At 32.5% G+C, this 24,756-nt stretch overlaps 7 protein-coding genes across 14 annotated transcripts in view; 3 read left to right on the top strand and 4 right to left on the bottom strand.

The window, feature by feature from the left end:
• The window catches only part of LOC122627373 (aristaless-related homeobox protein-like), a 25,914-nt gene extending 17,697 nt beyond the window's left edge, over nucleotides 1-8,217 (bottom strand). The window contains exon 1 of the mRNA XM_043808461.1: nucleotides 8,052-8,217. Coding sequence (XP_043664396.1) covers nucleotides 8,052-8,202 — 151 coding nt within the window. The 5' untranslated portion in view covers nucleotides 8,203-8,217. The remainder of the gene's footprint in view (nucleotides 1-8,051) is intronic.
• A 548-nt stretch (nucleotides 8,218-8,765) lies between these two features.
• LOC122627371 (ceramide transfer protein) lies at nucleotides 8,766-13,070 on the top strand. 3 transcript variants are annotated; one of them, XM_043808453.1, is made up of 9 exons: nucleotides 8,766-9,058; nucleotides 9,490-9,830; nucleotides 9,927-10,046; nucleotides 10,215-10,452; nucleotides 10,553-10,836; nucleotides 11,339-11,506; nucleotides 11,583-12,014; nucleotides 12,089-12,221; nucleotides 12,302-13,070. In XM_043808453.1, exons 2-9 carry the CDS (start codon nucleotides 9,564-9,566, stop codon nucleotides 12,427-12,429), a joined length of 1,770 nt encoding a protein of 589 aa, XP_043664388.1. In that variant the 5' UTR covers nucleotides 8,766-9,058; nucleotides 9,490-9,563; the 3' UTR covers nucleotides 12,430-13,070. The 3 variants fall into 3 exon arrangements, with proteins under 3 accessions (XP_043664388.1, XP_043664389.1, XP_043664390.1); XM_043808454.1 differs by lacking the exon at nucleotides 8,766-9,058 and adding an exon at nucleotides 9,065-9,302; XM_043808455.1 differs by lacking the exons at nucleotides 8,766-9,058; nucleotides 10,215-10,452; nucleotides 10,553-10,836 and having other exon boundaries at nucleotides 9,065-9,830.
• Nucleotides 13,071-13,184: 114 nt separating this feature from the next.
• Nucleotides 13,185-17,930, bottom strand: LOC122627372 (actin-related protein 2). 4 transcript variants are annotated; one of them, XM_043808456.1, is made up of 9 exons: nucleotides 17,532-17,930; nucleotides 17,186-17,296; nucleotides 16,679-16,696; nucleotides 16,237-16,254; nucleotides 15,566-15,645; nucleotides 15,364-15,499; nucleotides 14,916-15,275; nucleotides 14,529-14,807; nucleotides 13,185-14,434 (listed from the first exon to the last, which is right to left on the bottom strand). In XM_043808456.1, exons 1-9 carry the CDS (start codon nucleotides 17,577-17,579, stop codon nucleotides 14,264-14,266), a joined length of 1,221 nt encoding a protein of 406 aa, XP_043664391.1. In that variant the 5' UTR covers nucleotides 17,580-17,930; the 3' UTR covers nucleotides 13,185-14,263. The 4 variants fall into 4 exon arrangements, with proteins under 4 accessions (XP_043664391.1, XP_043664394.1, XP_043664393.1 ...); XM_043808459.1 differs by lacking the exon at nucleotides 16,237-16,254; XM_043808458.1 differs by lacking the exon at nucleotides 16,679-16,696.
• A 408-nt stretch (nucleotides 17,931-18,338) lies between these two features.
• Nucleotides 18,339-19,526, top strand: LOC122627377 (6-pyruvoyl tetrahydrobiopterin synthase). The gene is made up of 3 exons (XM_043808469.1): nucleotides 18,339-18,594; nucleotides 18,747-18,826; nucleotides 18,959-19,526. The coding sequence occupies exons 1-3, from the start codon at nucleotides 18,530-18,532 to the stop codon at nucleotides 19,234-19,236; spliced, it is 423 nt and encodes a 140-aa protein (XP_043664404.1). The 5' UTR covers nucleotides 18,339-18,529; the 3' UTR covers nucleotides 19,237-19,526.
• Nucleotides 19,527-20,187: 661 nt separating this feature from the next.
• LOC122627375 (alkaline ceramidase) lies at nucleotides 20,188-22,108 on the bottom strand. Of its 3 annotated transcripts, none has more exons than XM_043808466.1 (5): nucleotides 21,806-22,108; nucleotides 21,519-21,696; nucleotides 21,130-21,286; nucleotides 20,816-21,053; nucleotides 20,188-20,733 (listed from the first exon to the last, which is right to left on the bottom strand). In XM_043808466.1, the coding sequence occupies exons 2-5, from the start codon at nucleotides 21,609-21,611 to the stop codon at nucleotides 20,412-20,414; spliced, it is 810 nt and encodes a 269-aa protein (XP_043664401.1). In that variant the 5' UTR covers nucleotides 21,612-21,696; nucleotides 21,806-22,108; the 3' UTR covers nucleotides 20,188-20,411. The 3 variants fall into 3 exon arrangements, with proteins under 3 accessions (XP_043664401.1, XP_043664399.1, XP_043664400.1); XM_043808464.1 differs by having other exon boundaries at nucleotides 21,519-21,727; nucleotides 21,806-22,107; XM_043808465.1 differs by having other exon boundaries at nucleotides 21,519-21,682; nucleotides 21,806-22,107.
• Nucleotides 22,109-22,266: 158 nt separating this feature from the next.
• On the top strand, nucleotides 22,267-23,173 carry LOC122627378 (probable small nuclear ribonucleoprotein Sm D2). Its single transcript, XM_043808470.1, has 3 exons — nucleotides 22,267-22,427; nucleotides 22,576-22,831; nucleotides 22,897-23,173. Coding segments are annotated over exons 1-3 (363 nt in total). The 5' UTR covers nucleotides 22,267-22,425; the 3' UTR covers nucleotides 23,002-23,173.
• Nucleotides 23,174-23,181: 8 nt separating this feature from the next.
• Nucleotides 23,182-24,415, bottom strand: LOC122627376 (proteasome subunit alpha type-6-like). Its single transcript, XM_043808468.1, has 5 exons — nucleotides 24,271-24,415; nucleotides 24,004-24,098; nucleotides 23,833-23,914; nucleotides 23,340-23,769; nucleotides 23,182-23,266 (listed from the first exon to the last, which is right to left on the bottom strand). Exons 1-5 carry the CDS (start codon nucleotides 24,344-24,346, stop codon nucleotides 23,209-23,211), a joined length of 741 nt encoding a protein of 246 aa, XP_043664403.1. The 5' UTR covers nucleotides 24,347-24,415; the 3' UTR covers nucleotides 23,182-23,208.
• Nucleotides 24,416-24,756: the final 341 nt, after the last annotated feature.

Below are 24,756 nucleotides of genomic sequence, written 5' to 3'. Positions count from 1 at the left end.
ACGTTACGAATAATCATCTAATAATTTGCCATTGATCCATATGGTATATATATATGGTGTATATACAAATATATATGTATACATATACATATATATGTATATATATATATATATATATATATATATATATAATAATTATCATTAATTAGAAAAGGATAACGTACTCTCGTAATAACATCGATAGTCAGATAGACCAAGAGAGAAGATCGAAAGCAACAAACAGTGGCTACGTCTCTGCTAAATAAACCGAGCCTCCACCCCTTTTTACGGGGGTTGCTCGGTGCGCCCCAGCGTGGCTGCCGGGATTTTATTAACTTCTGCACAACGCCGGCGCGCCGCCACCCTCTCCCTCTCCCTCTCTCTCTCTCTCTCTCTTTCTCGATCCGGATCGAGAGAAAGAGAGAGAGAGAGAGAGAAAGGGAAAGAGAGAAAAAGAGACAGAGAGCTCGACTCCAACAAACAACCAAATAAAGAGATAGTAATTATTGTGTTTGTACCCAGTTTATTTCTTCGGTCGTGCCTTTCTCTTGCTCACGGCCATCAAACCATCGTGGTCGGATTTTTCTCCTCTCCGCTTCGTCTCCCGTCACCCCTTTGTGCCAGAGCTTGTGCTAGAAAAACCACGCTACGTCGCTCGGAAAAAAACGTCAAAGTTATCACAGTGAGTTTTCTCGCCTCGCTTTTCTCCACATTTTCTAGGACTTACGAGTCTTTCTTTTTTCTTCACCCTCTTACCTCACCCCCTTCCCTTCGCCCCTTTAAATTTGATTCTCATCTTTTTCTACTTATATCATTAAATATCTACTGGATAAATAAAAGAAACAACAAAAGAACAATCTTTCGAAACGTTTTTGAATGAAACGATCTTTCGAATGTTTGATAAGTACGAACGATACGACCGAACATCTCTAAGTCCGAACAATTCAGTTTTATTTATTTACTTAACCATAGTTTTTTCTTTTTTTTTTTTTGTTTTATTCTTTCAAGAGAAAAATAAAGAGAGAAAGGGGGAGAAAGAGAGAGAGAGAGAGAGATAGCAAATTAGTTTACTTCTCGAGCGCGAAGCAGTCTCGAGGACGAGCAGCATTAAAAGGACATGAGTGCCGGAGGGAAGGTATAAACGAGGCGGATACCGTGGCGAATTACGTATATATCTATCTCTGAGTAAGAGAGAGAGAGAGATAGAGAAAGAGAAAGACAGGATAAAAGGAGAGGAAAGAGAGGAGAAACGAGAGGGAGAAAGATGAAGGCTGAGAAGTAACGGGTACACCGGTGGAACGTTCGGAAGTCCGATCAGAGAGAACTATTGGCTTTGATCCGTTGCGTGGATAGCGTCCTGCACGTGGCTGAATGCTTCCCCCGTTTCTACCACCGAGCGTTGCCACCCTAACGTCCTCTTTGCCCCCTCGGCATTCATAGGGAATCCCAAATGATCGTGAAATAACCGCTCACTTATATCAATTCACTGGCTCCTCTTTATAAAGACGCATTCACGCGTGCCATCTACCACCGTGTCCATCGTCACTATACTACTGCCATCGCTATCATCATCTCTTCACTATCACCCACGCGTCTTCTCTCTCTCTCTCTCTCTCTCTCTCTCTCTCTCTCTCTCTCTCTCTCTCTCTCTTTCTCTTTTCTTCTCCTTTTTCTCGCACGAGACGCGTGCCTTTTTTTTTGCTTTCTCTTTCTCTCTCTTCGTCCTTTTTCTCCTTTCAACCCTCAAACGACGTTACCTCTTCTTCATTCGTCCGATCTTCGACCTGCCACCCCTTTTATATTCTCATTCTTTCTCGATCTCTCTCTCTCTCTCTCTCTCTCTCTCACTCTCTCTTCGCTATACGGGAAGTAACGGTAAATTATCATAGTCGATTAAGCCAACCGCGTATAGAAGCTTCCCAGTCAATCTCGGAACTTTATCGATGGCTCTTTTGACGAGCACGACGTTCTTTAATCGTGCCTCAGACAAAGGACGAAGGATACCATCTCGATGGATCGAAACGGAAATTCTACGTGATCCGAAACGTTCCGAAAATGAAAGTTAAATCTTACAAAAGAAAAAAAATACACACACACACACATATACATATATATATATATACATTCTTTTTTCTTCTTTCTCTTATCTCTTCGATAGTTGAATCGAGATCTAGAAATAAGGCAAAGGATGATAACGATTAAATATCGAAAGAAACGAAAATCGACATCGAAGAGAAGAAAGGAAGGAGTCTAAGGGTTCTGTTCTTTTTATTTTCTTTGTTTCTTTCCTTTGCATCGGTGGCTAACGCGGTAAAGATTTGGCTGGCAGTGAGATCCTAAAGAGAGAGAGAGAGAGAAGAAGAGAGAGAGAGAGAAGAAGAAGAGGACGGCCTGAGAGGAAATATAATTGAGCGATTTGAGAAGATTTCAACGTGAGGGGGAAAGGGAAAAGAAAAGGGGAGGAACAGGGACCGCCGCGATAAAGTATAATTATTTTCCGATAGAGTGGACATTATTCAGGAACGAGCGAAGAGTTATTGGCGATATTCATACTTTTATTAAACGACTGTCTCCTCCCATCCTCCATAGATCCCTTCTTCGTCCTTCAGTCAGGCTTTCACCTCCGCCTTCCACGCTCCAGAATTCTTTTTCTCTCCCGAGATTCACGATCGCGTTGTCCCACCACTTGAATTCTGTCCTCCGTCGTGTATTGTTTTCGATTAATGTAATTAGTCTGTTGATAATTATGTTCTGAAAAGTTTTTTCTTTTTTTGTATTTCTTTCTTTTGCTCCCTCCTTCTTTTTTCTTTTTCTTTTTTTCTAAGAATCTCCTTTCATTCAAACAATGAAACAATGTAAGAAAAATGGTCGTAATCGATTTGTTGTAGAAAAGAAAATTATATATCTCTTAAAGAAAATCAACGTAAAACGATCGATTGAGAAAGACTATTTGATCTCGTTCGACGTCACACGTAGATAGATATTATCATCGATGTTCGCCAAGGTGTCCTATACCGATATCCCCGCGACGTCTCTTCAACTTTCTTCCTACCTTGAAATATTTTACTTTATAAAAGGAGCCGCGCCTCGCTGTGCCGATGACACGCTGATAATGATACTCCGCAGCTATTCAGAAGCCGAGTAGCATTGTTAACTTTGCAATAAAACCGGGGTGATGTCGGCAAGAGAGGAGGAGAGTACGGGCCGAGGCAAAAGAGACGAGGAAAAGGGGTGATGTGGGATGGGGGAGGTGGGGTAGTGATGATGGAGAGAAGGAGAGGGGGTTAAAGCGACACAGAGAAAGCGAGATCTCATCTATTGTAAGGTAAGGGTTGATAATAGGTTGACATCTGCACTCAGCAGCCCCCGGTTCTAGCAGCTCGTTGGAAACGCAATTAATATTCGTAATTATGTCACGTCTCCACCCACCGAACATCCTACCTCACCAAGCTTCACCGACGCTCTCTCTCTCTCTCTCTCTCTCTCTCTCTCTCTCTCTCTCCTCTTTCTCCTTTTCCTCCTTCTCCTTCTCCTTGTCCTCCTTTTCCTCATCCCGATTCTGCCCTCTCCTTTCGTCGTCGTCATTATCACTCCTCCACCCACCGCCGAAGAAGGATTTAACGAGATAAGTTACAATTACGACATCGGCAGGACATCTCTTTCTTCCCTTCTCTGGATTCATCTAAATAATTTTCTCGATCGAAAGAAAGAAATATTTAAAACCGAGAACGAATTCGTTTCGTAGATGTATAAAGTCTCCAAAATGATCAAAATGTAATAGCAATGTTCTTCGTTCATACATATATCGATGTTGTAGGAATGCACAATCGATAAAAATTTTAAGGGATCCTATTTGCCTCGGAGAATTTCTCCTCCTCCTCTTTCTCTTGTCATCCTCGACACTGTGGTCTCCGCGAATCTCGGTCGAGCCTTCGTAATACGCGATAATGAATGTGAAATTTATTTGCGGCATTGAAGCAGCCGACCAACGTTTTCGCCGGACCCTTCGAAAAACTGTCAGATACAGCTTACCACCTGCCGCCAATTCTAATTGCCATCGAAGGTGTCGCGTCCTCTTTTCTACCCTAACGTTTGGTCTGGATCCGTTGTATCATGTGGAACGTGTTAAAAAATATTAGGTACATAAAATATCTACTATAACTTTATTATAGTTTCAATTATAATCGGCTAGTATATACTTCGATGATCGATCTTTTTCATTCGAATTTACGACGAATCGAATATCCGATCCTGCTAATTCCTTCGACAAATAGAATCATCGAGCATCCCTTTAATTTAGCGGACTTAAATCTTCGTTATTATCGATCGATCTTCTATTATCGTTAAATCGAACTGCACACCAAATAAAATATTCTTTATTATATCTAACTCTTAACTATTATAGATTGGATACCCTGTACGTGCAGCCTTGAGATCGTTCTATATTCATACGTATTACCCTACATTCACAGCCTTCACGCGTACCATCGCTTATTACAAAATATATAATTCCATGGACTGCGAGACGCAATGAAAAAGAAAGAGATAGAGAGAGACTCAATGGGGCCGGAAATTACGCAACGGAACTTGCGACTTCTCTCGTCCACCGAAAGCCCGATGTCCAAATAGAAAATGGATTAAGAGCATCGAGCTACAGTTTCGAAGCCAAGTCGTAGATATTATCGGTAATAGCGCAATTATGATAATGGCGGGTAATTCTGTACAAAATTCGGATAGAGAGAAAGACAAGGAAAGAGAGAGAGAGAGAGAGAGAGAGAGAGAGAGAGAGAGAGATCGTGCGAGAAGGAAAGTAGAAGGAAGAGAAAGAGAAAGCCAGAGGAAAAGGAGGGAGATGGATAAGAGGGAAAGAGAGAGAGAGAGAGAGAGAGAGGCGGCAGAGAAGACAAAACGAGAAATAGAAAGAGAAGGAGAGAGACAGAGTCGAGAGAACTGAGACTGCTAATGAAGGAAACAGTTAGATTCAAACGGCCTCCAATAATTATCCTGCCAGCCATCCATATTATAGTCTTGACAATGCACGAAATTGTTCACACTTCCCTTGACAGTGCATCTAACGCTCTATAGTTCCCGAATACCAAGGAAGGAAGAAGAGGGAGGACCGAAGAACCGAAGTACGCTGACAATAAGAGTGTGAGGAAAAAAGTGAAAAAAGACGTCGAGAATTTCTGGACTCGACGAATCGAGTTTTAAATTTATCGATCGATATCCGTAACTCGAACGTAATTTTGTTTGAATTTTTTTTCGTTTTTCTTTTTCCTTTTTTTTCTTTTTTTTTTTTTTTTTTTTTTTTTTGAACGACTTCGATAATCCCTTTTTAAAAAAATGAATAGATCTATTCGCTATTCGCGTATTATTTTCTTATTGGATCTTTCGTTAATTGCTTTATTACATCCGACCGTACTAAAAAAGAGTATAGTTATCTTTCTATCTGAATATTATCTCAGTCGGTCGGTCGATTTGCGCGGGAGAGGGGTGATCTTCGAAGCCGAACGTTCTTCACCGCGGACAATTAACCGCGATCAATGAAATTCCCCGCGGCAACCGCGGGAGTCGTTATTATACCACGAGAGTTGTTATACGCGTGCAATTTGCAAATCCCACCCCATGCAGACTCGCGCTCGTGATTGCGGACCTCTTAGGAAATATAATCAGACCGATGAATGCACACACGTCGAACGATAGTCGGACACGTAAATTCATGTCATTCGGGATCGAGCTTGTGGAAATCGCGCGGAGACCTCCCTTTACCCCTTCTTCACCCTTTTGCACTCTCTCTCTCTCTCTCTCTTTCTCTCTCTCTCTCTCTCACTCTCTTGCCATACGTACCTATCCACCGTACCTCTCGACGTTGATGTGTTGATATTAGTAGAGCTAATTTGATAGTTTAATCAATTTCCGTAAGCCGACGGGAGTTTAATAGTGATGTCATCATTTGCAACGGGGCACAATGGGGTTAATCTCGCTCGACGAGCTAATATTCGGAGAGTTAACGGAGTTTCAAATGCAGCCAGGGCCGTCATTTGCCCGCATCCGTTCGCGAAACGTTACGATTACCTATGTACGTACGTAGGTACGTACGAAAAGGTGTGCATCTCCCGTCATCCCTCTCTCCACCAGCCGTCTACAAATCGTCCCGGTTCTCTACATATTACTTTTTTTTTTTTCACTAAAACATAACGAATAGCTTATACCATCGAAACGACGATTCGCGTTGCGTTGGTCGATCGTGCGATAACGCGTCGTGAATTTCTCGGTCTTCTCAAGAAAATTTCAAATCGGTCGAATCGATAAAAACAAAACGACTAGAGAAATCACTTCTATCGGAAATATTATCGAAACAGATAGTCCATCTCATTGCAACGTTTATACGATATTAATTTCATCTTGAAAAATCGCGATTCTTTATCGTACGAATAAACGAGTATTAATTCTTAAGGATTATCTAGTTTATAAAATGAAAAAAAAAAAAAAGAGAAAAAGAAAATACGAGAATTATCCCGTCGCATGTGGATTATGTATATAGCCTTACATTTATCATTAACGAAATAATATTGACACGTAATAAATCGCAGAGGTATCTCATTGGACGACGGGATAAACAGAAGAGAACCGAGCGATATCCCTCGTGATCTTAAAAACACCGCTCTAGGAGAGGGCTTTGAAAAAGCGGAGCACTCGCCGGGGGAACGTCATTTTTTTCGCCACGGGTAAAATTCGTGCTTGAACGAGGAGAATGAGGAGGAGGAGGAGGAGGAGGAAGCGAGAAGCAGAGAATCAGAAAGAGAAAGATGGAACGAAGCTAACGGGGTAAAGTGGAAGAGTGACAGAGACAGAGATAAAGACTAGAGAGAATAAAAAGAGAGAGAGATACAAAGAGAAAGGAAGAGAGAGATGGTTGTGACGCGCGAGCGGTGGAACGGGGCGGGGGGTGGATTACCACGGCGGCGGAATTAAAGATTCGCAGTCGTGTTTCGCAGTTTTCGTTCGAGCGGCCCTGCATGCGAATCCCCGAGCGGGCATATTAGGTGGAGGTACGCAGTTAGGCAATAACCGCTGTCAATAGAAGCCAGCCTCTCCACCTCTCTCTCTTTCTCTCTATCTATCTATCTATCTATCTCTCTCTATCTCTCTCTCTCTCTCTCTCTCTCTCTCTCTCTCTCTCTCTATCTATCTCTTTCTCTCTTTCTCTCTCTCTCTCTCTCGTTCTCTCTCTTTCTCTCTCTGTTCTGAAGTGGCCCCCACTCGAAAATGCTACTCGCTAAATTAGGTAGGTTATATGGGCTTCGTTTCATTTGCGAGCAAACTTTAATAAACGCTAAAATTGCGTAAAAGAGCAAGGTTTTCAGACGAACGAATCAGGGTCCCAGAGAGACGTTGGGGGGAGAGAGAGGACCCTGGGAAGCTTCTATCCTTCTCGCTCACTCTACTCTACTACTACTCCTCTACTCCTACTCCTACTCTTACTACTCCACCTCCATCTCCTCCTCCTTTTCACTTCTCTCGGCACATTCACTACGCATACGTGCAGTCATGAAGCGGGTGACTCCAAACGATTTCCCCCTTACGGTTTTTCATTTCCTCCCGCAGCTTCGTGTCGATTTAAATCTTCGAAGGACCTTTCCTATTTCCTATCTCTCTCTCTCTCTCTCTCTCTCTCTCTCTCTCTCTCTCTCTCTCTCTCACTCTCTCTCTCTCTCCCTCTCTCTCTTCTTTTTAATCTAATCGATCGTTCCTTCCATCGCTCCAATACGACTCCATTTATGTTTTACTTATATCTGTGTGTGTATATAGGTACATATGTATGTACTATGTATATAATGTATTCCATTTCAAACGATTATTTTGAGAATTCATTTTTCATAAAAGCCAAATAAAAAATTCATAAAGTCGTAGGAAAAATATCCTAAGCCGATTAAATGATTAACGATATACGTGTAATTCGTAATAGGAAATTATTCGTATAAATAAATTATTCATGAACGAGCGATATTCGCGTTAACGCATTTTCTTTTTTATATAACAAAGTTGAAAAAACAAATAAAAATTCTTACCATAAAGGCGAGAGAAGATAACTATTGTCCGAGAAAATGCTTGCTTTAATTTATCTTTTATGCTTTTGAAAATAAAAGTTAGTTTTTCTTGGTTATGAAGTGATGAACGCAGCCATTTTAAATGTTGCGTAAACGCCACACGTACTGCCATCTGATGACAAATCGTAACAACGTTCTCAGTTCATTGTTTCAATTACGAGGATAAGTCGTTGAAGATGAAACGTCGATATAAAAGAAATTATAATAATACCGAGTAGAGTATGTTTTCTTTGAGACACGTAAACAAAAGTCATGTAAACAATTGTTTCTTGCTAGTCGTTCTCGACGAACTTGGCGATCAGTTTACTTTCGATCGTCGACGAGTATACATCGTTCTCCAGTAAATTATAATTAGTTTGAGGTTATTCGTTGTTACCATTATAATCGATAATTACTTTTTTTCAGAATACTTCATATATTTTACCAATAGATGGATCTCCGTACGCGACAATCTCCACGCTGCAAGTTACGATTTTCGTTATAAAATTGATTATATTAATTGTAAACAATCTAAGTACTGTCGAACTAATTATCTAGACTTCGTAGTAATTTCGTTTAAATTTATAAATAAAGCGATAAGTAACATCGATTTTATAAATAAACATTTCAACGATCGGAGTCGATAAAATAGAACATGTAAGTGAACAGTAGTACTATAATTCGTCCGGCAGTTTGGGACACCATAACCTAAGCAGTGATCAATCAAGTATTTCAAGAGCCCTGAGCATCACACACGTGTTTTTAAAATTATTAAACTATATTGTTATTGAGTAATCGTATATCTTTTTCAAGTGCTTCCAAGGAATCGTCATTTGTAATCAATAATTAATATTGTTTTCATGAATAACTTCCTTGTTTCGTCGAAACCGACTGAAATGTTCGTAAAAAATAAAATGTAACAAAACACAATCAGCAAGTTTGCCTCGTAAATCATCTCGGTGGATTGATTGGTGGTGCATCTCAGACGAGTGAGTTGATTCTACCCAGTCTTGAAAAAACTTATTTTAATTATCGCTGTTATCTAACACTACGCATTAAATATGCATATATGTAATTGTGTTTATGAAGGGAACTTCGAACGTATTATATCAATGTGTGTTTGTGTTCTGATGATAAGAAAACGCCCTGTATTTGTCTAGTATAAGTAAAGATTAAGTATAGTCTGTGGTATGACGAAGTGTTGATTATTTATCTACGTTTATTCAGCAAAAAGTACGAACGATTAACCTTTCATATGATATGAGTATTGAAGACGTATCGCATGAGGTTATGTTACGCGACAATTAATTTCAATTATGTTTTGAAACGTGTCCTATACCAAGATTGCCCAGTCATCTTATAATTTCGTACCTGTCAGTTAAGTAAACAGTCCGATTATATTTTTCCATTCGTTACGCAGTTTTAATAAAAATCACTCTGGTATGTTGTGCCAATCCTAAATAACACGGTATTTGGTCCAATTCATTCCTGATAATGGCTGATGAAGTAGAGGCACTTCGCCTTAATAATGAAGAAATTGAATATATGGAAGCTGAACTTGATGGCGATGACGATGATGGTTCTGACGGAGTGGTAGTTCCAGAACTTCAGGGTACATTATCCAAGTGGACAAATTACATACATGGGTGGCAGACAAGATTTATTGTTCTCAAGGATGGTACTTTATCTTATTATAAATCCGAACAAGATAGTGGATTTGGTTGTCGAGGTTCGATAAGTCTATATAAAGCTAATATCAAGGTAGGATATTACATGTATAGAGCATACTGTTATATTGTCCGAGTTAATAGTAAATGCATCCATTAATTTATTTTGTATGTTGATTTAACTTAATAGGCACATGAATTTGATGAATGTAGATTTGACGTGTCTGTTAATGATTGCTTAGTATGGTATTTGAGAGCAAGCAATCCTGAAGAAAAACAGAGATGGGTAGATGTTTTAAAGTCATATAAGGTAAATTTTTAAAAGCATTTAGAAGTATATTTCTTTTTTATCGTGCTTTTATTCATGTATAAATGTAATTATTTATAAATGTAGTTATTATATAAATGGGTAAATACGATGTATAATTTGCCGATGCATGAATAACGTTTCAACTTTCCATCTATTTTTATTAAACAGTCAGAATCAGGCTATGGAAGTGAAAATAGTCTTAAACGTCATGGTAGTGCCATTTCCTTAGTGTCAAACACACAATCTACTACAAGTGCTGGTAGTTTTACAAAGCGTGGTATTAGAGGTTTAAAAGAAAAATTAGCAGAAATAGAAACATTCAGAGACATTCTAATAAAGCAAATTGATACGTTACAAAAATATTTTGATAATTGTGCAGAAAATGCTAAAAATGCTTCCTCAAAAGGTATGCCTTATTTTAAGATATCTTGGTATTATATAAGCAGAAGAAGACAGGATAAATTCAAATTTTGATTGATGCAACTTTCTTTCGTAATGATTTACAGAAAATAAGATTGAAAAAAAATTTAATCCGGCTGAACAGTCAGTGGATTTTAAGGGTGAAGCAATTACATTTAAAGCAACAAGTGAAGGAGTCTTGGCGACATTACAACACTGCATTGAGTTAATGATACAGCGTGAAGATGCATGGCGTCGTAGATGGGAAAAAGAAGTTGAAAAAAAGCGAAAATTACAAGAATTGTATAAAACCTTAAAAGACCAAATTACCATGCATCAAAGTGATTCTCCAAGACCTCGAGTTCTCATTCATGGAGGTCCAGATTATGAGGTTTGATTTTTATAATTATGTGATTTTTTGAAAAGGTCTTCTGCTTACTAGGATATTCAATTTATCTTATTATTTAATTGTTGTTTCAAATAAGATGTTGTTTTGAATTTGATATACAATCGTTTGTTTACATGCAAAGGTTGTTAAAACATATGATACATTCATCTATTAATACTTGCGTCACACTATATATAGTAATGCTTCATTTGTTCCTTTTGACAGATGTTCTTTGTTCTGCAATTGTTCGTTTCATTATATCATTCACATGAAAAGCTTTTATAGATGCTTACATACATTTCTGTAGTAAATTCATCTATATTATAGATATAAAAACTTGTAGTAATTTAGGCATGACCTTTGAGAAATGTATTTTTTTAAGAAAGTAAATAACAATCATAATATGAAATATGCATAGAAAATATATTTTAGACATAAGAGATATACATCTTTTTCTCAGCTATAGTATTATAAATATTAATATAAAAAAATTAACAATTTCAAGGAAGGCCCACATAGCGCTCTTTGCGACGAAGAATTTTATGACGCGGTAGAAACTGGTTTAGATAAGATCGACGAGGAGAATCAGTTAAGAGATCGTTTGAAACAAAAATCTGTTACCATTTTAACTACGCCTACTACATCAGCGGTAAAGCATAGGCTTTGGCCTGAGGTAATTAACTATTATTTTGTTTTGTTTGGATTAATATGTATGTGTGTGTAATAAAAAAATATATATATAATTACAGATAGAAAAAATAACTATGCAACAGCTGCACTATGCTAGACTTGGTGTAGGAGGTGCAGGAGGATGGCAATTATTTGCTGAAGATGGTGATATGCGAATGTATAGACGCGAGGAGGAAGCTGACGGTTTGGTGGTGGATCCTCTTAAAGCCTGTCATGTTGTAAAAGGTGTAACCGGACATGAGGTCTGCGAAATATTCTTTGGTCCTGAGTATAGAAGCGAATGGGAAGCTACGCTCGAAGATATGACCGTAATAGAAAATATCTCCAAGGATACTTTGGTATTTCTGCAGACACATAAACGAATTTGGCCTGCAAGCCAACGGGATGCACTTTTCTGGTCCCATATACGTAGAGTAACGGATGATCAAGATCCAGATGCACATGATTTATGGATAGTATGCAACCACAGTACAGAATATTCCGATTATCCGGTTTGTACTCCAAACATCAAATATCAAACATTTTATACATTTAAACATTTAATAACACGAGTTAACTTTTACAGTCAAATGTTGGCAAATGTGTGAGAGTTTATTTAACAGTATGTCTTGTATGTCAAACATTCATTGATCCTCCAAAAGATGAAGAAGAAATAAAACGGGAAAATATAACTTGCAAAATAACATACTGTTCTGTTGGTATGCTATCTTTTATACTTGGATACGTATTTACATAAATAAGTTAACTAACTGTAACTATAACTGAATATAAATTTTAGTAAATCCTGGTGGATGGGCACCAGCATCTGTCCTACGTGCAGTTTATAAGAGGGAGTATCCAAAGTTCCTTAAACGTTTCACCAATTTTTGTATTGAACAATGCAAAAATAAGCCAATTACATTCTGAATGTGATTTATAGGATTTAAAATTTTCTATACAACTCCATCTTTACACTTCATTCAAGTGTCTTGATAAGGTACCGTATGAAATCTGCAAATGTGTAATTGCAGGTATTTGTGAAGCACTTTTGGATTATTATAAAGTGTTTTGTATACTATTTTTTTTATTTGCTTAATATAATGTATCTATATACAGCTTAAGAAAAAAAAAATGAAGCTATCATATTATCCCATCAATAATTTCCAGAAGTGTACAAAAATGGTTACACTTAAAAAATCTACTGTAATAACGCGCAGTATATAGTATAATACACCATTCAAAACTAAACTTTGTCTTCACACAATAGCATAATTGCTTGTTGTCTCATTGTTATACAGAATGATATTGAAGTCAAGTTGTACAAATTTAAACAAAATTAAATACATATACGTTTATCTACTGTTATGTCGTACCCGTATGAATGCAAAATTGTATAATACAAATTAAATTGTTATTTTTATTTATACATAAAGGTGTACATAGATACACAATATAAAGGTCCCATATATGGCGTAACATAATAAAGACTGTTGTAGACTAATCTTAATTTGGTATTATTTTACGTTGCCATTGTATTAAAAGCTATGTATAAAGAAGTTAAAAATCAATTTCCTTGTATATATTTCATTTCAACTATCATATATATCAGTGAAAAATAATATCTGCATAAATTACATACATCTTCAACCAATCTCTAGGGTTTCAAAATTATTGTGGAAGACTTTATAAGAAATACATTTATTTCTAAGAGTTATTTATTTAAATAACAATAAAAAAAATAAACACTGACATGTCGTTTTTATAAATCTACTTTTTACAAGAACAACTTTGACGATTTGTGTTGACAATCCATAATACGGGTGTTGTTTGTTTTCGTAAGATGTGAAAAAATTTAAGAGAAAACTTAAAAAATTCTCTCTCCTCTCTTCTCCTATATTTTTATAAAATATTTAATATCTTAGAATAATTAAATTATTAAATGCATGATTTTATATCAACTATTGCTTAATCGTAGTTTTATATTTTTTATATTATACAATATAAATCGCTAAATTAATCGATTTATCTATGTTTGTTTTCAACCTATGAATAAATTACTATGATGCATGTTGATACACAAATACTTGTGTTCTGTTATAAAAAAAAATGCGTTTCTCTGTGAACCATAAAGATAAATTAAATCAATGCCTACGTGTTTCTTCATCAATAACAATTTCAGCCATTGCACTGATTTTATCAAGTTCATTTTACTGAAGTTAGATCTATAGGAAACTGTCCTCTTTTCTTATTTATTATTTTGGCAGAGAAGCTATGGCTTCAACAATAAATGTAAAACTTTACTAAACAAAAAGTGATATTTATAAAAGCTATATTTACAAAATTCGTTTTCTGGAATGCATATAAATAAGAGCTCCAGAGATACGGATTATTAAAATTTTTATATAGTATAAAATAACCATTTTGTGTGTTCCAAGTAAAAAATTTTTATATTTTAATGATCCTCTGATAATTATCGCATGTACTTAAAATAAAAATTCATTTAGTCTTCACATCCATATGAAGATCTTACAGTTGATTATATAGCTCTATTAATTGCACTAATCTGCATAACCAAAATAAATATTCTATTTGGCATGACATAGCCCTTACAGCAAACTCAAGCACTCTGTCTGTCTTATATCATTCAAGTAATTTGTAGTCTGTAAAACAACTTGACTATTTCTCAATGGCATTTGCATCACTTTTAGTCTGAAAAATTTACTTTGTTTCATGTTGCACCTTGCACTAACATAACATATCCTTAAGATTCATAGGATCCTAATTTTTTTAATACACTAAGACCTTTCTCTTCATATTCTTCTTTCGTTATCCATACGGAATCTCGATCCTTTGTTATTTCTGCTAATACAGCACCACCCATAAAAACCATATCTTTGCGTCGCGGTGAGTCTTCGATTTTGATTTTAAATTTCTATAGAATGTAATATGAAGTAAACTATTTGAAGGAGTCATATTCCACGCAGGGATAATAAAAATTGTTTAAATATATATTTTAATAAACTTACATTAAGTTTGGATGTATCATTTTTTAAAACTTTCTGCAAATAAAGTTGCTTGATCTCTCGTTCGAGTCTAGATGGAAGTCCTGGATACATTGTACTGCCACCACTAAGAACGATATGCTTGTACAATTCACTTCTGATATCAATATCAGCTGCTTGAATTGTACTAAATACTAGCTCTGCAATCCCCAGAGCTTCGACATTTATTAAACGTGGTTGAAATAATGCTTCTGGTGCTGAAAATCTTTCACCACCTACTTTTATTACTCGACCATCTGGAAGCTTAAAAAAACTATTAACAATGATGAACAAAAAAGTACAAATTCAGGGTATTTGATGAGTAAAATAATCATTATGTTGTATCTTAAATATATAGATAGTTATACTTACTGTATAAGATTCTACCAAAACAGTCGTTTCACGAGCTAGTTTTTCTTCAGTTTCGATATTATATCCAATATAACATAATTTTTCTTTTAACATCCTGACTGTTTCAAAGTCAGCAGAATGGTTGAAGGCATATCCACGTAATAAAAGTAGTTTTATTAAATACATAGTAATGTCACGACCAGCAATATCTAATCGACGTGTTAAATGAGGCAAAGCATATTCTTCAAATACTGGACAAATATGTGTAACTCCATCACCAGAGTCTACCACAACACCACTAATCAATCCTTGAGCATATAATGTAAGTACAGCTTGTATCGCGATATATGTTCCAGCAAATCCATATTTTTCAAACATCACCTAAAAAAAGAAAAGTATTATTTAAATATACTTGAATAAGTAATGAGTTTTGAAATAGTAGAAAAAAATATGTTGATATATGTTTTACCTCTATCATTTTCTCTCTGTTTGTGATAGGATTCATTGGTGGTTCAGTCAGCAAAATTTTACATTCTCTAGGATTAATGTTCATTTTTTCTTTTCCAAATGTATAATCCCAAACATGACACATATCTTCCCAGTTTCTAAGAAAGCATTACATCGTTCAATTACAGTTATAAATGGATTATATATAAACTCTTTATACACACCTAACAATTCCATTTTGCATAGGATAACTAATTTCTAACATAGAACGAAGTTTACTTGCTTCATCTCCAACCATTAAGTCCTGTTGTAATAATGCATTAGATATGATTAATGGTTTCCTCAATTAATAAGAATATAAAAACTAAGATACAAAGATCATTATTACTGTTGATATAAATAAAATTGAAAACTTGAGAGTATGAATGATCAAACATTGCACATGTAACGCTTGTGGATGTTTGCTCACATAGTATTGGTATTTTACAATACAATATTCAGATTCAAACACTCGTATAATCTTATTCGTTATTATATGCCTATAAATTGCCAATATAAGTTTATAACACTGATACCATTCTTAATATGTGATTAATATTATTATAAAATAAAAATCATTATAAATATTAAATATTTGTTTACAAATTTATTATAATCATAACAGAAGAGAAATAAATGAATAATATAAATGGAATAAAAATTACTTAATTTTATTAAATTATGTTAAAATTTGAATTATATAGGAATTGTATTATTTCAATGGATCAATTGACTATTAGAAACTACTTCTCCATTTATATTCTCTAAAAAAGAAACTATTATTTTAAAAATTGTTTTCTAATCAATCAATGAGAAATAGATGTACAAATTAGCATCAAAAATACATTAAACTTACAGGCATGTTAAGCACATCCTACGAGAGCAAGTGTAAGCACACAAACATATTAGATATTTTATCAAAAGCACAGTATATACACACATACCCACGTACCAAAAATGGGCTAAAAACCTATAACAAATGACTTCTATCCCTTCTTTTAATAAATGAAAACAAGCAAAAGACTTTTAATGGCATCGAATTATTCGATGCATAGACGATTACAATTTTGATTTTGACAATGTTGAAGTATATTAAATATTATAATAATGATATAGATAATAATAATCTTACATTTGTGATATACATTCCTTTTTCAAAGTTTTGTTAATAAAAGTCAATTTTTGTTAATAAGTCAAACTCTTACATTTTATATTTACGTCAGTAGAAAAATATAAATAAGCTTTTAAACAATCTTTATTCATTGAGCCACACAGGGTAACATTATAAATTGACTTACACGAACACAATATTCTTGCTGAAAATATAATTTTTATATTAATAACTTTACTTATTATATATATACATATACTTTCCAAAACTTAACGATTAATTTTTTTATAGTATTTCAAAAAAAATTAATGTCTATTTGCTTGTAACTTTGCAAAGATAAATAATTAGAGACAATAGAATTAGTAGTACTTTATAAAAATAACATTTCATTTATTCCATTAATATTGATATAAAAAGAAGAAATCTAGAATACGTGTTTCTTATATTTAAGCATAATAATTGTTAATTAATTTCTCATTTTAATCATATTTCTTTTAAGGAAGTATAATATCTATTGTTTTTAATATAGAGAAACAGAATAATAGAAAAAAATAAAAGAAATAAGAAATAAAAGAACGAATAAATAAATTTACTTTAATCATTTCCAATAAAAACTAATTATAAATCACATATATATATATATCCTTCTTTTTTTAATTAAGCATGTTATTATAAACAGAAATAAAATATGTACCTTCACGTCGATGTCTCCTATTTTATTAACAGCCCTTATGATTGGACGTCCAACTATCGAAGGAAATATATGCGCAGGAAAATTCGCTCCCGCATATCCGCATTTGACGAACTGAAAATATATCAAATTAAGAATAATGAATATTGAAAAAAGAATATAAAAATATATTATATCCGAATTTTTTTCAGACGATAGCTTAGTACTTGACAAATAAAAGATATAAAGTAGTAATATGTTAATAACTACATATTGAATATATATTGGAGAATGTATTAAGAAAAAGGGACTCCAAACAATCTATATTATAATAAATTACATCGTTATATATATATATATATATGCTTACCCCCGTTCCATTATCACAGACAATAATCTTTCTCCCCTTGCTATCCATTTTATCAAACAAGAGTCGTATATGTTTCGCAACCCTTCACTTTCTATATTCAAATTATATTTATATCACACATTCCGTGAAATGACTAATTCTTACAGTTTATAGGGCGTTACCGGCATGACAGTATGCAGAAAGGAAATGTGATTACTATAGACTCAAACTTAGTGATAAGTTTAAACAACAGTATAATAGCACTAGCAGATGAAACTTATCTTCGAGCGGGCGATAGTACGATTCAATTGATAGGAAATTTTTATCTTATCATGAAACAACCCATCGGTCTTAAACACAATCTTAAGCTCATATTGGATTAGTAACGTGCACCAATATTGCACTATCGTAGAATAGTTGATTCCTATAAAGTTGCATTTACAATGCACGATCGCGCATACACATGTAATACCATTGGCTACAATTTATTCATTTTCAAATAGAATCATTGGCGGGAAATTCGTTGGAAATTCGATCACTTTAAATCAGGAAATATATTAAACATATTTTTGTTTAAATATCTCTTGGAATTTTAAGCCGATGTTTATAAAATTTACATACCAATGCATATTTTTTATATCTTTGAAAACATTTTTTTTTTTTTTTTTTTTTTAACTGTCTTTATTGAAACTTCTGATTTAATATATGTATACTTAAACTTTTGATAAAATAATTTTAATGTTTCGTCATAAAATTTCACTCGCTAATGACTTCGAATAATTATCTTTTATTAATATAATATATTTTATTAAAATGCTCTTACGACATTGTATTACATCGAATAGAATACTTTCAATAATTATCCTTGACTTTTTCTAAGTAACCACTTTTTCTGGTTAAATGTTCATCAATATGGATTAATTTCTGTTGTATAATATTGCAGTAGTTGTGAACTTTTATAATAGAATAATCGTATTCTAGGAGATAACTAAAAGTTAGCTATCAAGCAATTTATAAAAATGGCTCATCCAATTGTTTATTTAACGAGAAAAGAATCGATATCTAGCTGTCATAGATTGCATAGGTACTAATAATTAATGTCTATATATATATATATATATGTGTCTATATATATATATATATTATCTATATTATATCTCATATTATAAGGTTAACAGCAGTTAATAGTAAGTATATTATTTTTATTAAGATATTACTTTTTTTTTATCGTTATAGCAATAATTTGAGTGATGAAGAAAATAAAGCGATATATGGAAAATGTAACAATTTTTGGGGACATGGACATAATTATACTGGTAACTCATATATAAATTTAATAAATTAATTTTATAATATAAATATATATGTATATAAATATATAAATATATTTATGATATAATAATAAATTAAAAATATGAGCACTATTATAAAAGTTTAAATGATTGCAGTTGAAGTGACGGTCCGTGGACCTCTAGATCCTATAACTGGTATGGTTATGAATATATCCGATTTAAAAAGGTACATGAAAAATGTATTAATGGATAGATTGGATCACAAAAATTTAGACAAAGATGTATCTTATTTTAAAAATGTTGTATCGACCACTGAGAACTTAGCTATATATATTTACAATGAACTGAAAAAAGAATTGCCTAATCCAGATTTATTATATGAGGTAAAAATTCATGAGACCGATAATAATATTGTATATTATAGAGGAGAGTAAATAATGTTTTTCTATAATGGTGTAAGGGACAAATAATATAACACAAAGAATTATCATTAACTCCATAATTAATAATGTATGTTATATTTTTCTGCAGATGATTATATATTTTTATATACTATATATTTTTGTAAATTACCTGTAATTATATATTTGTTTATATCTTATGGTTTTTGTTATATTAAGATTTAGCATACTTAATTTTTTATTTATATCTTTATTATAACCTTATTATTACACATGTATTATTTATATTATAAATTAATACATTGATACAAATCTTTGGCTTATGTGTATGTCTATGTATATGTATATTCAACATATATGTCCATCTTTTCCCTACATTTTAAGTATACAATTTTAGTATATACATGATGAATTTGTGTGTGTATGGGAGAGGGGTGTATATGAGTATGTGTACAAATATTCATATTTAAATAATATATAACTACAAAATATTTTGTTCTTGTTATGCTCGAGAATATAATATACTTTTAGAACATACAAAAATTTTCAATACTTTGCTATGCATTTTTATAAAATACTGTATGTTACATGATTAAATATCATCACATGTGTCAATATCATTCCATTAATATAACATAAATTGAAATAAATTCCATTTACATACATTATAAGACATTAGTTGGAAACATATTTTGACTTACAAAATAAAATATTATAAAACTACCATTTACAGAATAATTGTTCATACATATTCAGGTTCAATTCTCAATCAATATATGTAAAATCTTATGAATAAATTTTAGTAAATAAATTTAGTAATAAATTTGGAAAGCTAATTATTTATATATATATATATATATATATATATATATATATATATCATTTGCGATCACTATTTTTTAAACAAATATATATGATAAAACTAAATTGAAATAAAAAATATTTTTAATTAAATTTGTAATAAATAATCGTAAAAAGTAAAAATAATTTCAATAATGACAAATATATTGTCTCCTATATACTGCTCAGTATAACAATCTTACATTTAGCTCAAATATATAAGAACATATTCTTTATAAAATAGATATACAAAATATCTTGTTAAACACACCATTGTTGCAGTTCATTCTTTAATCTACTACTACTTTACTAAATTAGTAATAAATGTACATTATAGCCTTATAAGTATTTATAATACTCTCTATTAATTATATATTGCTGTTTGTATCAATTTTGACATAACTTTTAATCGTCACATATGGTATACCAAGTTCAAAATCATTTCTTGGCCAGTATCGAAGTGTAGGCGATTGTTGTGGTCTTTCTTCCTTGACAGAAAAATAAGCAAAGAGTACTGCTGCTGTATAACTTGCTATGAAAATGAATAAATGCCACAAAGCATGAAGATATGGGAAATTTAAATTCAGCCAGGTATCGCAAAATAAACGATCATTTAACCAACATGTAACAGCTAATACCCATACAGCACCACAACGGAGACCTAGTCTATACACCCTCATTGATGTTGTTCTTGGAAAAAAAAGTATAGACAATAATTAAAATAAACTAAATATCAAATATGATAAAAAATATGAACAGATATCAAGTATACCTTTTTAGTTCTATTATCATAAAACCAAATGCAGGTATACCAAGACTCATTAAGGCAAATGCATTTAGTGCTGGATGTACTAATGCTAAACCAGTAGCTATTAATGTTGGAAATGTAAGAAACATTGAAAAACGTTTTCTATCATTTTGGAAAATATTTGGAATATATCTTCTTGGGAGAAACATACAAAAACTTGCCATATATAACCATAATATGGCTAACTCATCCAAAAGCTGACCTTTAATAATAACAATTAACATTTAGTCTAATTGGTATATATTATCTATCTTATTAATTTTTATTACATATTTTACCTATTAAAGATAAAGTTGCATGAAAATAGGCACTACTCAAGCCTACTATCATAAGTAGAAACCATATCACATGAATTCCTGGATTTACAAATCTTCCATAATCACGAAAAAGATGCATGAGTACAGGTGGAAGTAATAAAAAAACTACATTGCTGAACTGAAACAAAAAAAAGTTTCTATGTACTTTTATTTGTGTATATATACATAGACACACACACACACACACACATATATTCAGGATAAAAATAATTCTTTTATGATAAAAATAACAAAGAAAATATATTATGATAAAATGAATCATCCTTTCTTTAACATAGAGATATATAAACTTTTATATAGACAAAGAAAATTAATGTAATAACGTATCTTATATAAATTTTATCACCAACCGTATTCATGAATTCTGCAATACTGGGCGATATACTATAATTTCCCTCACACCAATCTACTGGAGAACTTCCAGCTTCAAAAGGCTTCCACATGTTGATATTCCTTTGTTTGCAAATAATCCTCAGTTCAATTGTTCAGACTTCTGGTCATTTGTAATTACATTCTATATAGATAAAACTTTATATTTATATTTATATATCGTATAGCTCTAAAAGATAAATAATATAAATAACAGAACAATACATTGACAAGACAATGAAATTTATCTTGTTAAAATAATATCTACCTGACATAAAGAGAAGAAAACGCAAACTCGACTGAACCGCATAAGCGGAACTTAACACATTTATATATGGATACTATGTCGCAAGAATTCGACGAACAATAGTATAGAAAAAATTTTTGATATGATTAAACGCATTGTATACCTCAACATTTTATATCTTTGTTATTATTTTAAAAGTCGTAAAGAAATTAACAACAACAACTATAATGTTTACAGTTTTGAAATATCAAGAACTGTCAAACTATCGAATACTATTTACATTGGTGATTTGTATACGTATATGCATGTATGTACGCATATACATACCATATGATTTTTCTCTATATAACTCTATTATGTACCATCATACGGTAATCAACCAATGAGGTATAAGAAATCGTTTGCTTTTAAGCCTTATATACATGAAGCTGCATCGTGCTGATAATACTACTTACATGGAAATAATTCCACTTGAATATATAGTTAATAGTCAGCTAGTCGGTCATAGTCGACTGAATACGAATACGTTTGAATAACGCAAAAGATATAACGCGTTGCCATAAAGAAGGCAAGCAGTGTATTTTTTTGGAAATTTCTTCAATTATTGGAGTTTACGAAGATTTACGAAAGATTGTTGAAAGATGTAAGTAATTTATATCGACAAAAATGCACAAGAATTTAATTGAAAGAGTAGATTTTTTTTTTGCTCAAATAGGTTATAATGTATTGCAAAACATAGTATAATTTGTCTTGCGGTAATATGTTTATTTATAATTCCAATTATTATTTAGGTCATCCTTAACAAAACCTAAGTCAGAAATGACACCAGAAGAATTAGCAAAGAGGGAAGAAGAAGAGTTCAATACTGGACCGCTTTCAGTACTAACTCAATCGGTTAAGAATAATACACAAGTACTAATAAATTGTAGAAATAATAAGAAGTTGCTTGGTAGAGTAAAGGCATTTGACAGGCATTGCAATATGGTACTAGAGAACGTAAAAGAAATGTGGACCGAATTGCCACGTACAGGCAAAGGAAAAAAAAAGGTAACTAACATTTTACTTGTCATGTATCTATGGTATTAATTTCTTTGTATACTCAACATTTTTAGGCAAAACCAGTTAACAAGGATAGATTGATCACAAAGATGTTCGTTCGCGGAGATTCTGTCATTTTGGTTCTTAGAAATCCTTTGGCAACGGCTTCGGGCAAATAATTATTTAAGCATTACAAAAGTATATTGGATTTGGTAAAAAAAAAAAATAAATTTTTTAATATAAATCACTCAGGTATGATGTTTATTAAGTTGCTGATAAACCAAATGTACCATTTCTTGACATACATTTATTCAGAATTTTATAAGTATTGAATAAAATCAATGAAGCCTTTTTAATGTATTTATTAAGAACCTTATGTAAAATCATCAATCCTTTTCGGCAATTGCTGTTAAATGCTTATCGATTTCTTGTTCTGTCAGCACGCTATAAAAAAGAAAAACCACAGATTATTATTAAATAACATATTTTATACTCCATCATTAAAATGTATAATTACCGGAATTTAGGATTGTCTTTCGATACCACACCAACCTCGATTTCTGTTGGTTTAAAATCAACAGATAAAACCGTAGATAAACAAGTAATAGCTAATTGAACAGTTTCATCAAAATCGTAATTCTGTTTTTTCTTTAACTTTTTTTCTAAATAAGAATTAGCTTCTGTTTGTTTTGCGCCAACTGATATAGCTTTATATCCACAGAAATAACCAGCTGGATCAGCTTTATAAATACAAGGACCCTTTTCTCTATCATATGCAATAAGCATCATAGAACACCCCAATGGTCGCATTTCTGCATTTTGTGTATATACTTGACTGATGTCTGCAACACGCCGACATAATGCATCTACGGGTATTTCATAACCGTGTTTATATTTAAAATGAGCAGCTTCGTATCTTGCTCGTTGTACTTGAGATTTGCTATCCGCTGTAAAGAAATTATCATAATTAATTATAAATCAAAGAATATAACAAATATGAATTAACTTACCTATCATGCCTGTCATAACACAACCAATATGTTCTGTAAGCTGGAATACATGAGTAACACTAGAAGCGTCTAGCAACTTATCCTGTAATAAAAAATTTTACAATCAAACATAAAATGAATGATTGCTCCAAATTGATATCTTATTGAAATATTTGATAGAGGTTATCTTACAGGTACTTTCTTTTGTGTCGCAAAAACTGCGGTGTCTACACCTTTTACAGCAACCGATGTTAAACCCCCTTGATTAATGGCTTTAAATGCATATTCTATAAAAAAGAAATTCAAAAATAATTATTAAAGAAGTTTGAAAAGTTCGAATACGCCATGTCATGATACAGTAGTATAAAAACTTAAAAATTTATATTTTAACTTCTATGAAGAGCATAATAAATTTAGCATGTATCATAATATTAAATAAAATATTTTTAAATGACTTACCTACTTGATAAAGCCGACCTTCCGGCGAAAAAATCGTAATGTGTCTATCAAAGCCTGCACTGCTACCTCGCGCCATGTTGCTAATGACAAAATTTCATGGATGTGCTCAATGAAACGTCAACTCATGCTACCAATCGTTCGTTTTACAATCTACATCGATATTTATTATAATAATTATTTTTTTAATTTATATTGTAATACCTAACTAAAAGTGTTATTATTCATTTTATTATTAAGCTTTTAATTTGCTATAATTTTTAATTTTATGTAATTTCTATTTTGATTTATTTTTTGTCCATTAACTGTGAGCGCAATGAGCATTACATATATCGAATTATCTTTAAGTAAGAATAATGTTTTTTCTAAGAAAATTGAAAATTTTACAAGGTTGTATTTTTTTTTTTTATTTGGATTATTTTCTTTTTTTGAAATTATTTGTTCATTGAAATCGTTCGAATAATTTCAATTTTTACCTCTGCTTTATAA

This window comes from Vespula pensylvanica, chromosome 2, assembly GCF_014466175.1.
Source record: "Vespula pensylvanica isolate Volc-1 chromosome 2, ASM1446617v1, whole genome shotgun sequence".
In the NCBI taxonomy this organism is placed as follows: domain Eukaryota; kingdom Metazoa; phylum Arthropoda; class Insecta; order Hymenoptera; family Vespidae; genus Vespula; species Vespula pensylvanica.
This window is presented reverse-complemented; position numbering and strand designations above follow the sequence as displayed.

Excerpts from the sequence above, each read along its gene's own strand:
- LOC122627377 (XM_043808469.1), top strand. The coding sequence starts at position 18,530 with ATGGCTCATCCAATTGTTTATTTAACGAGAAAAGAATCGATATCTAGC. Across the intron at positions 18,595-18,746 it reads AGCTGTCATAGATTGCATAG|CAATAATTTGAGTGATGAAG; the intron begins GTACTAATAATT and ends TTATCGTTATAG. Across the intron at positions 18,827-18,958 it reads ACATGGACATAATTATACTG|TTGAAGTGACGGTCCGTGGA; the intron begins GTAACTCATATA and ends AAATGATTGCAG.
- LOC122627372 (XM_043808456.1), bottom strand. The coding sequence starts at position 17,579 with ATGGATAGCAAGGGGAGAAAGATTATTGTCTGTGATAATGGAACGGGG. Across the intron at positions 17,297-17,531 it reads TCTGTGATAATGGAACGGGG|TTCGTCAAATGCGGATATGC; the intron begins GTAAGCATATAT and ends ATATATTTTCAG. Across the intron at positions 15,500-15,565 it reads ATGCAAAATGGAATTGTTAG|AAACTGGGAAGATATGTGTC; the intron begins GTGTGTATAAAG and ends ATGCTTTCTTAG.
- LOC122627371 (XM_043808453.1), top strand. The coding sequence starts at position 9,564 with ATGGCTGATGAAGTAGAGGCACTTCGCCTTAATAATGAAGAAATTGAA. Across the intron at positions 9,831-9,926 it reads TATATAAAGCTAATATCAAG|GCACATGAATTTGATGAATG; the intron begins GTAGGATATTAC and ends TTAACTTAATAG. Across the intron at positions 10,837-11,338 it reads ATGGAGGTCCAGATTATGAG|GAAGGCCCACATAGCGCTCT; the intron begins GTTTGATTTTTA and ends AACAATTTCAAG.
- LOC122627376 (XM_043808468.1), bottom strand. The coding sequence starts at position 24,346 with ATGGCGCGAGGTAGCAGTGCAGGCTTTGATAGACACATTACGATTTTT. Across the intron at positions 23,915-24,003 it reads CGACACAAAAGAAAGTACCT|GATAAGTTGCTAGACGCTTC; the intron begins GTAAGATAACCT and ends TTTTTATTACAG. Across the intron at positions 23,267-23,339 it reads AAAGACAATCCTAAATTCCG|CGTGCTGACAGAACAAGAAA; the intron begins GTAATTATACAT and ends TCTTTTTTATAG.
- LOC122627378 (XM_043808470.1), top strand. Across the intron at positions 22,832-22,896 it reads CAGGCAAAGGAAAAAAAAAG|GCAAAACCAGTTAACAAGGA; the intron begins GTAACTAACATT and ends CAACATTTTTAG.
- LOC122627375 (XM_043808466.1), bottom strand. The coding sequence starts at position 21,611 with ATGTGGAAGCCTTTTGAAGCTGGAAGTTCTCCAGTAGATTGGTGTGAG. Across the intron at positions 21,287-21,518 it reads TTGCAGAATTCATGAATACG|TTCAGCAATGTAGTTTTTTT; the intron begins GTTGGTGATAAA and ends TTTTTGTTTCAG. Across the intron at positions 20,734-20,815 it reads ATGATAATAGAACTAAAAAG|AACAACATCAATGAGGGTGT; the intron begins GTATACTTGATA and ends TTTTTTTCCAAG.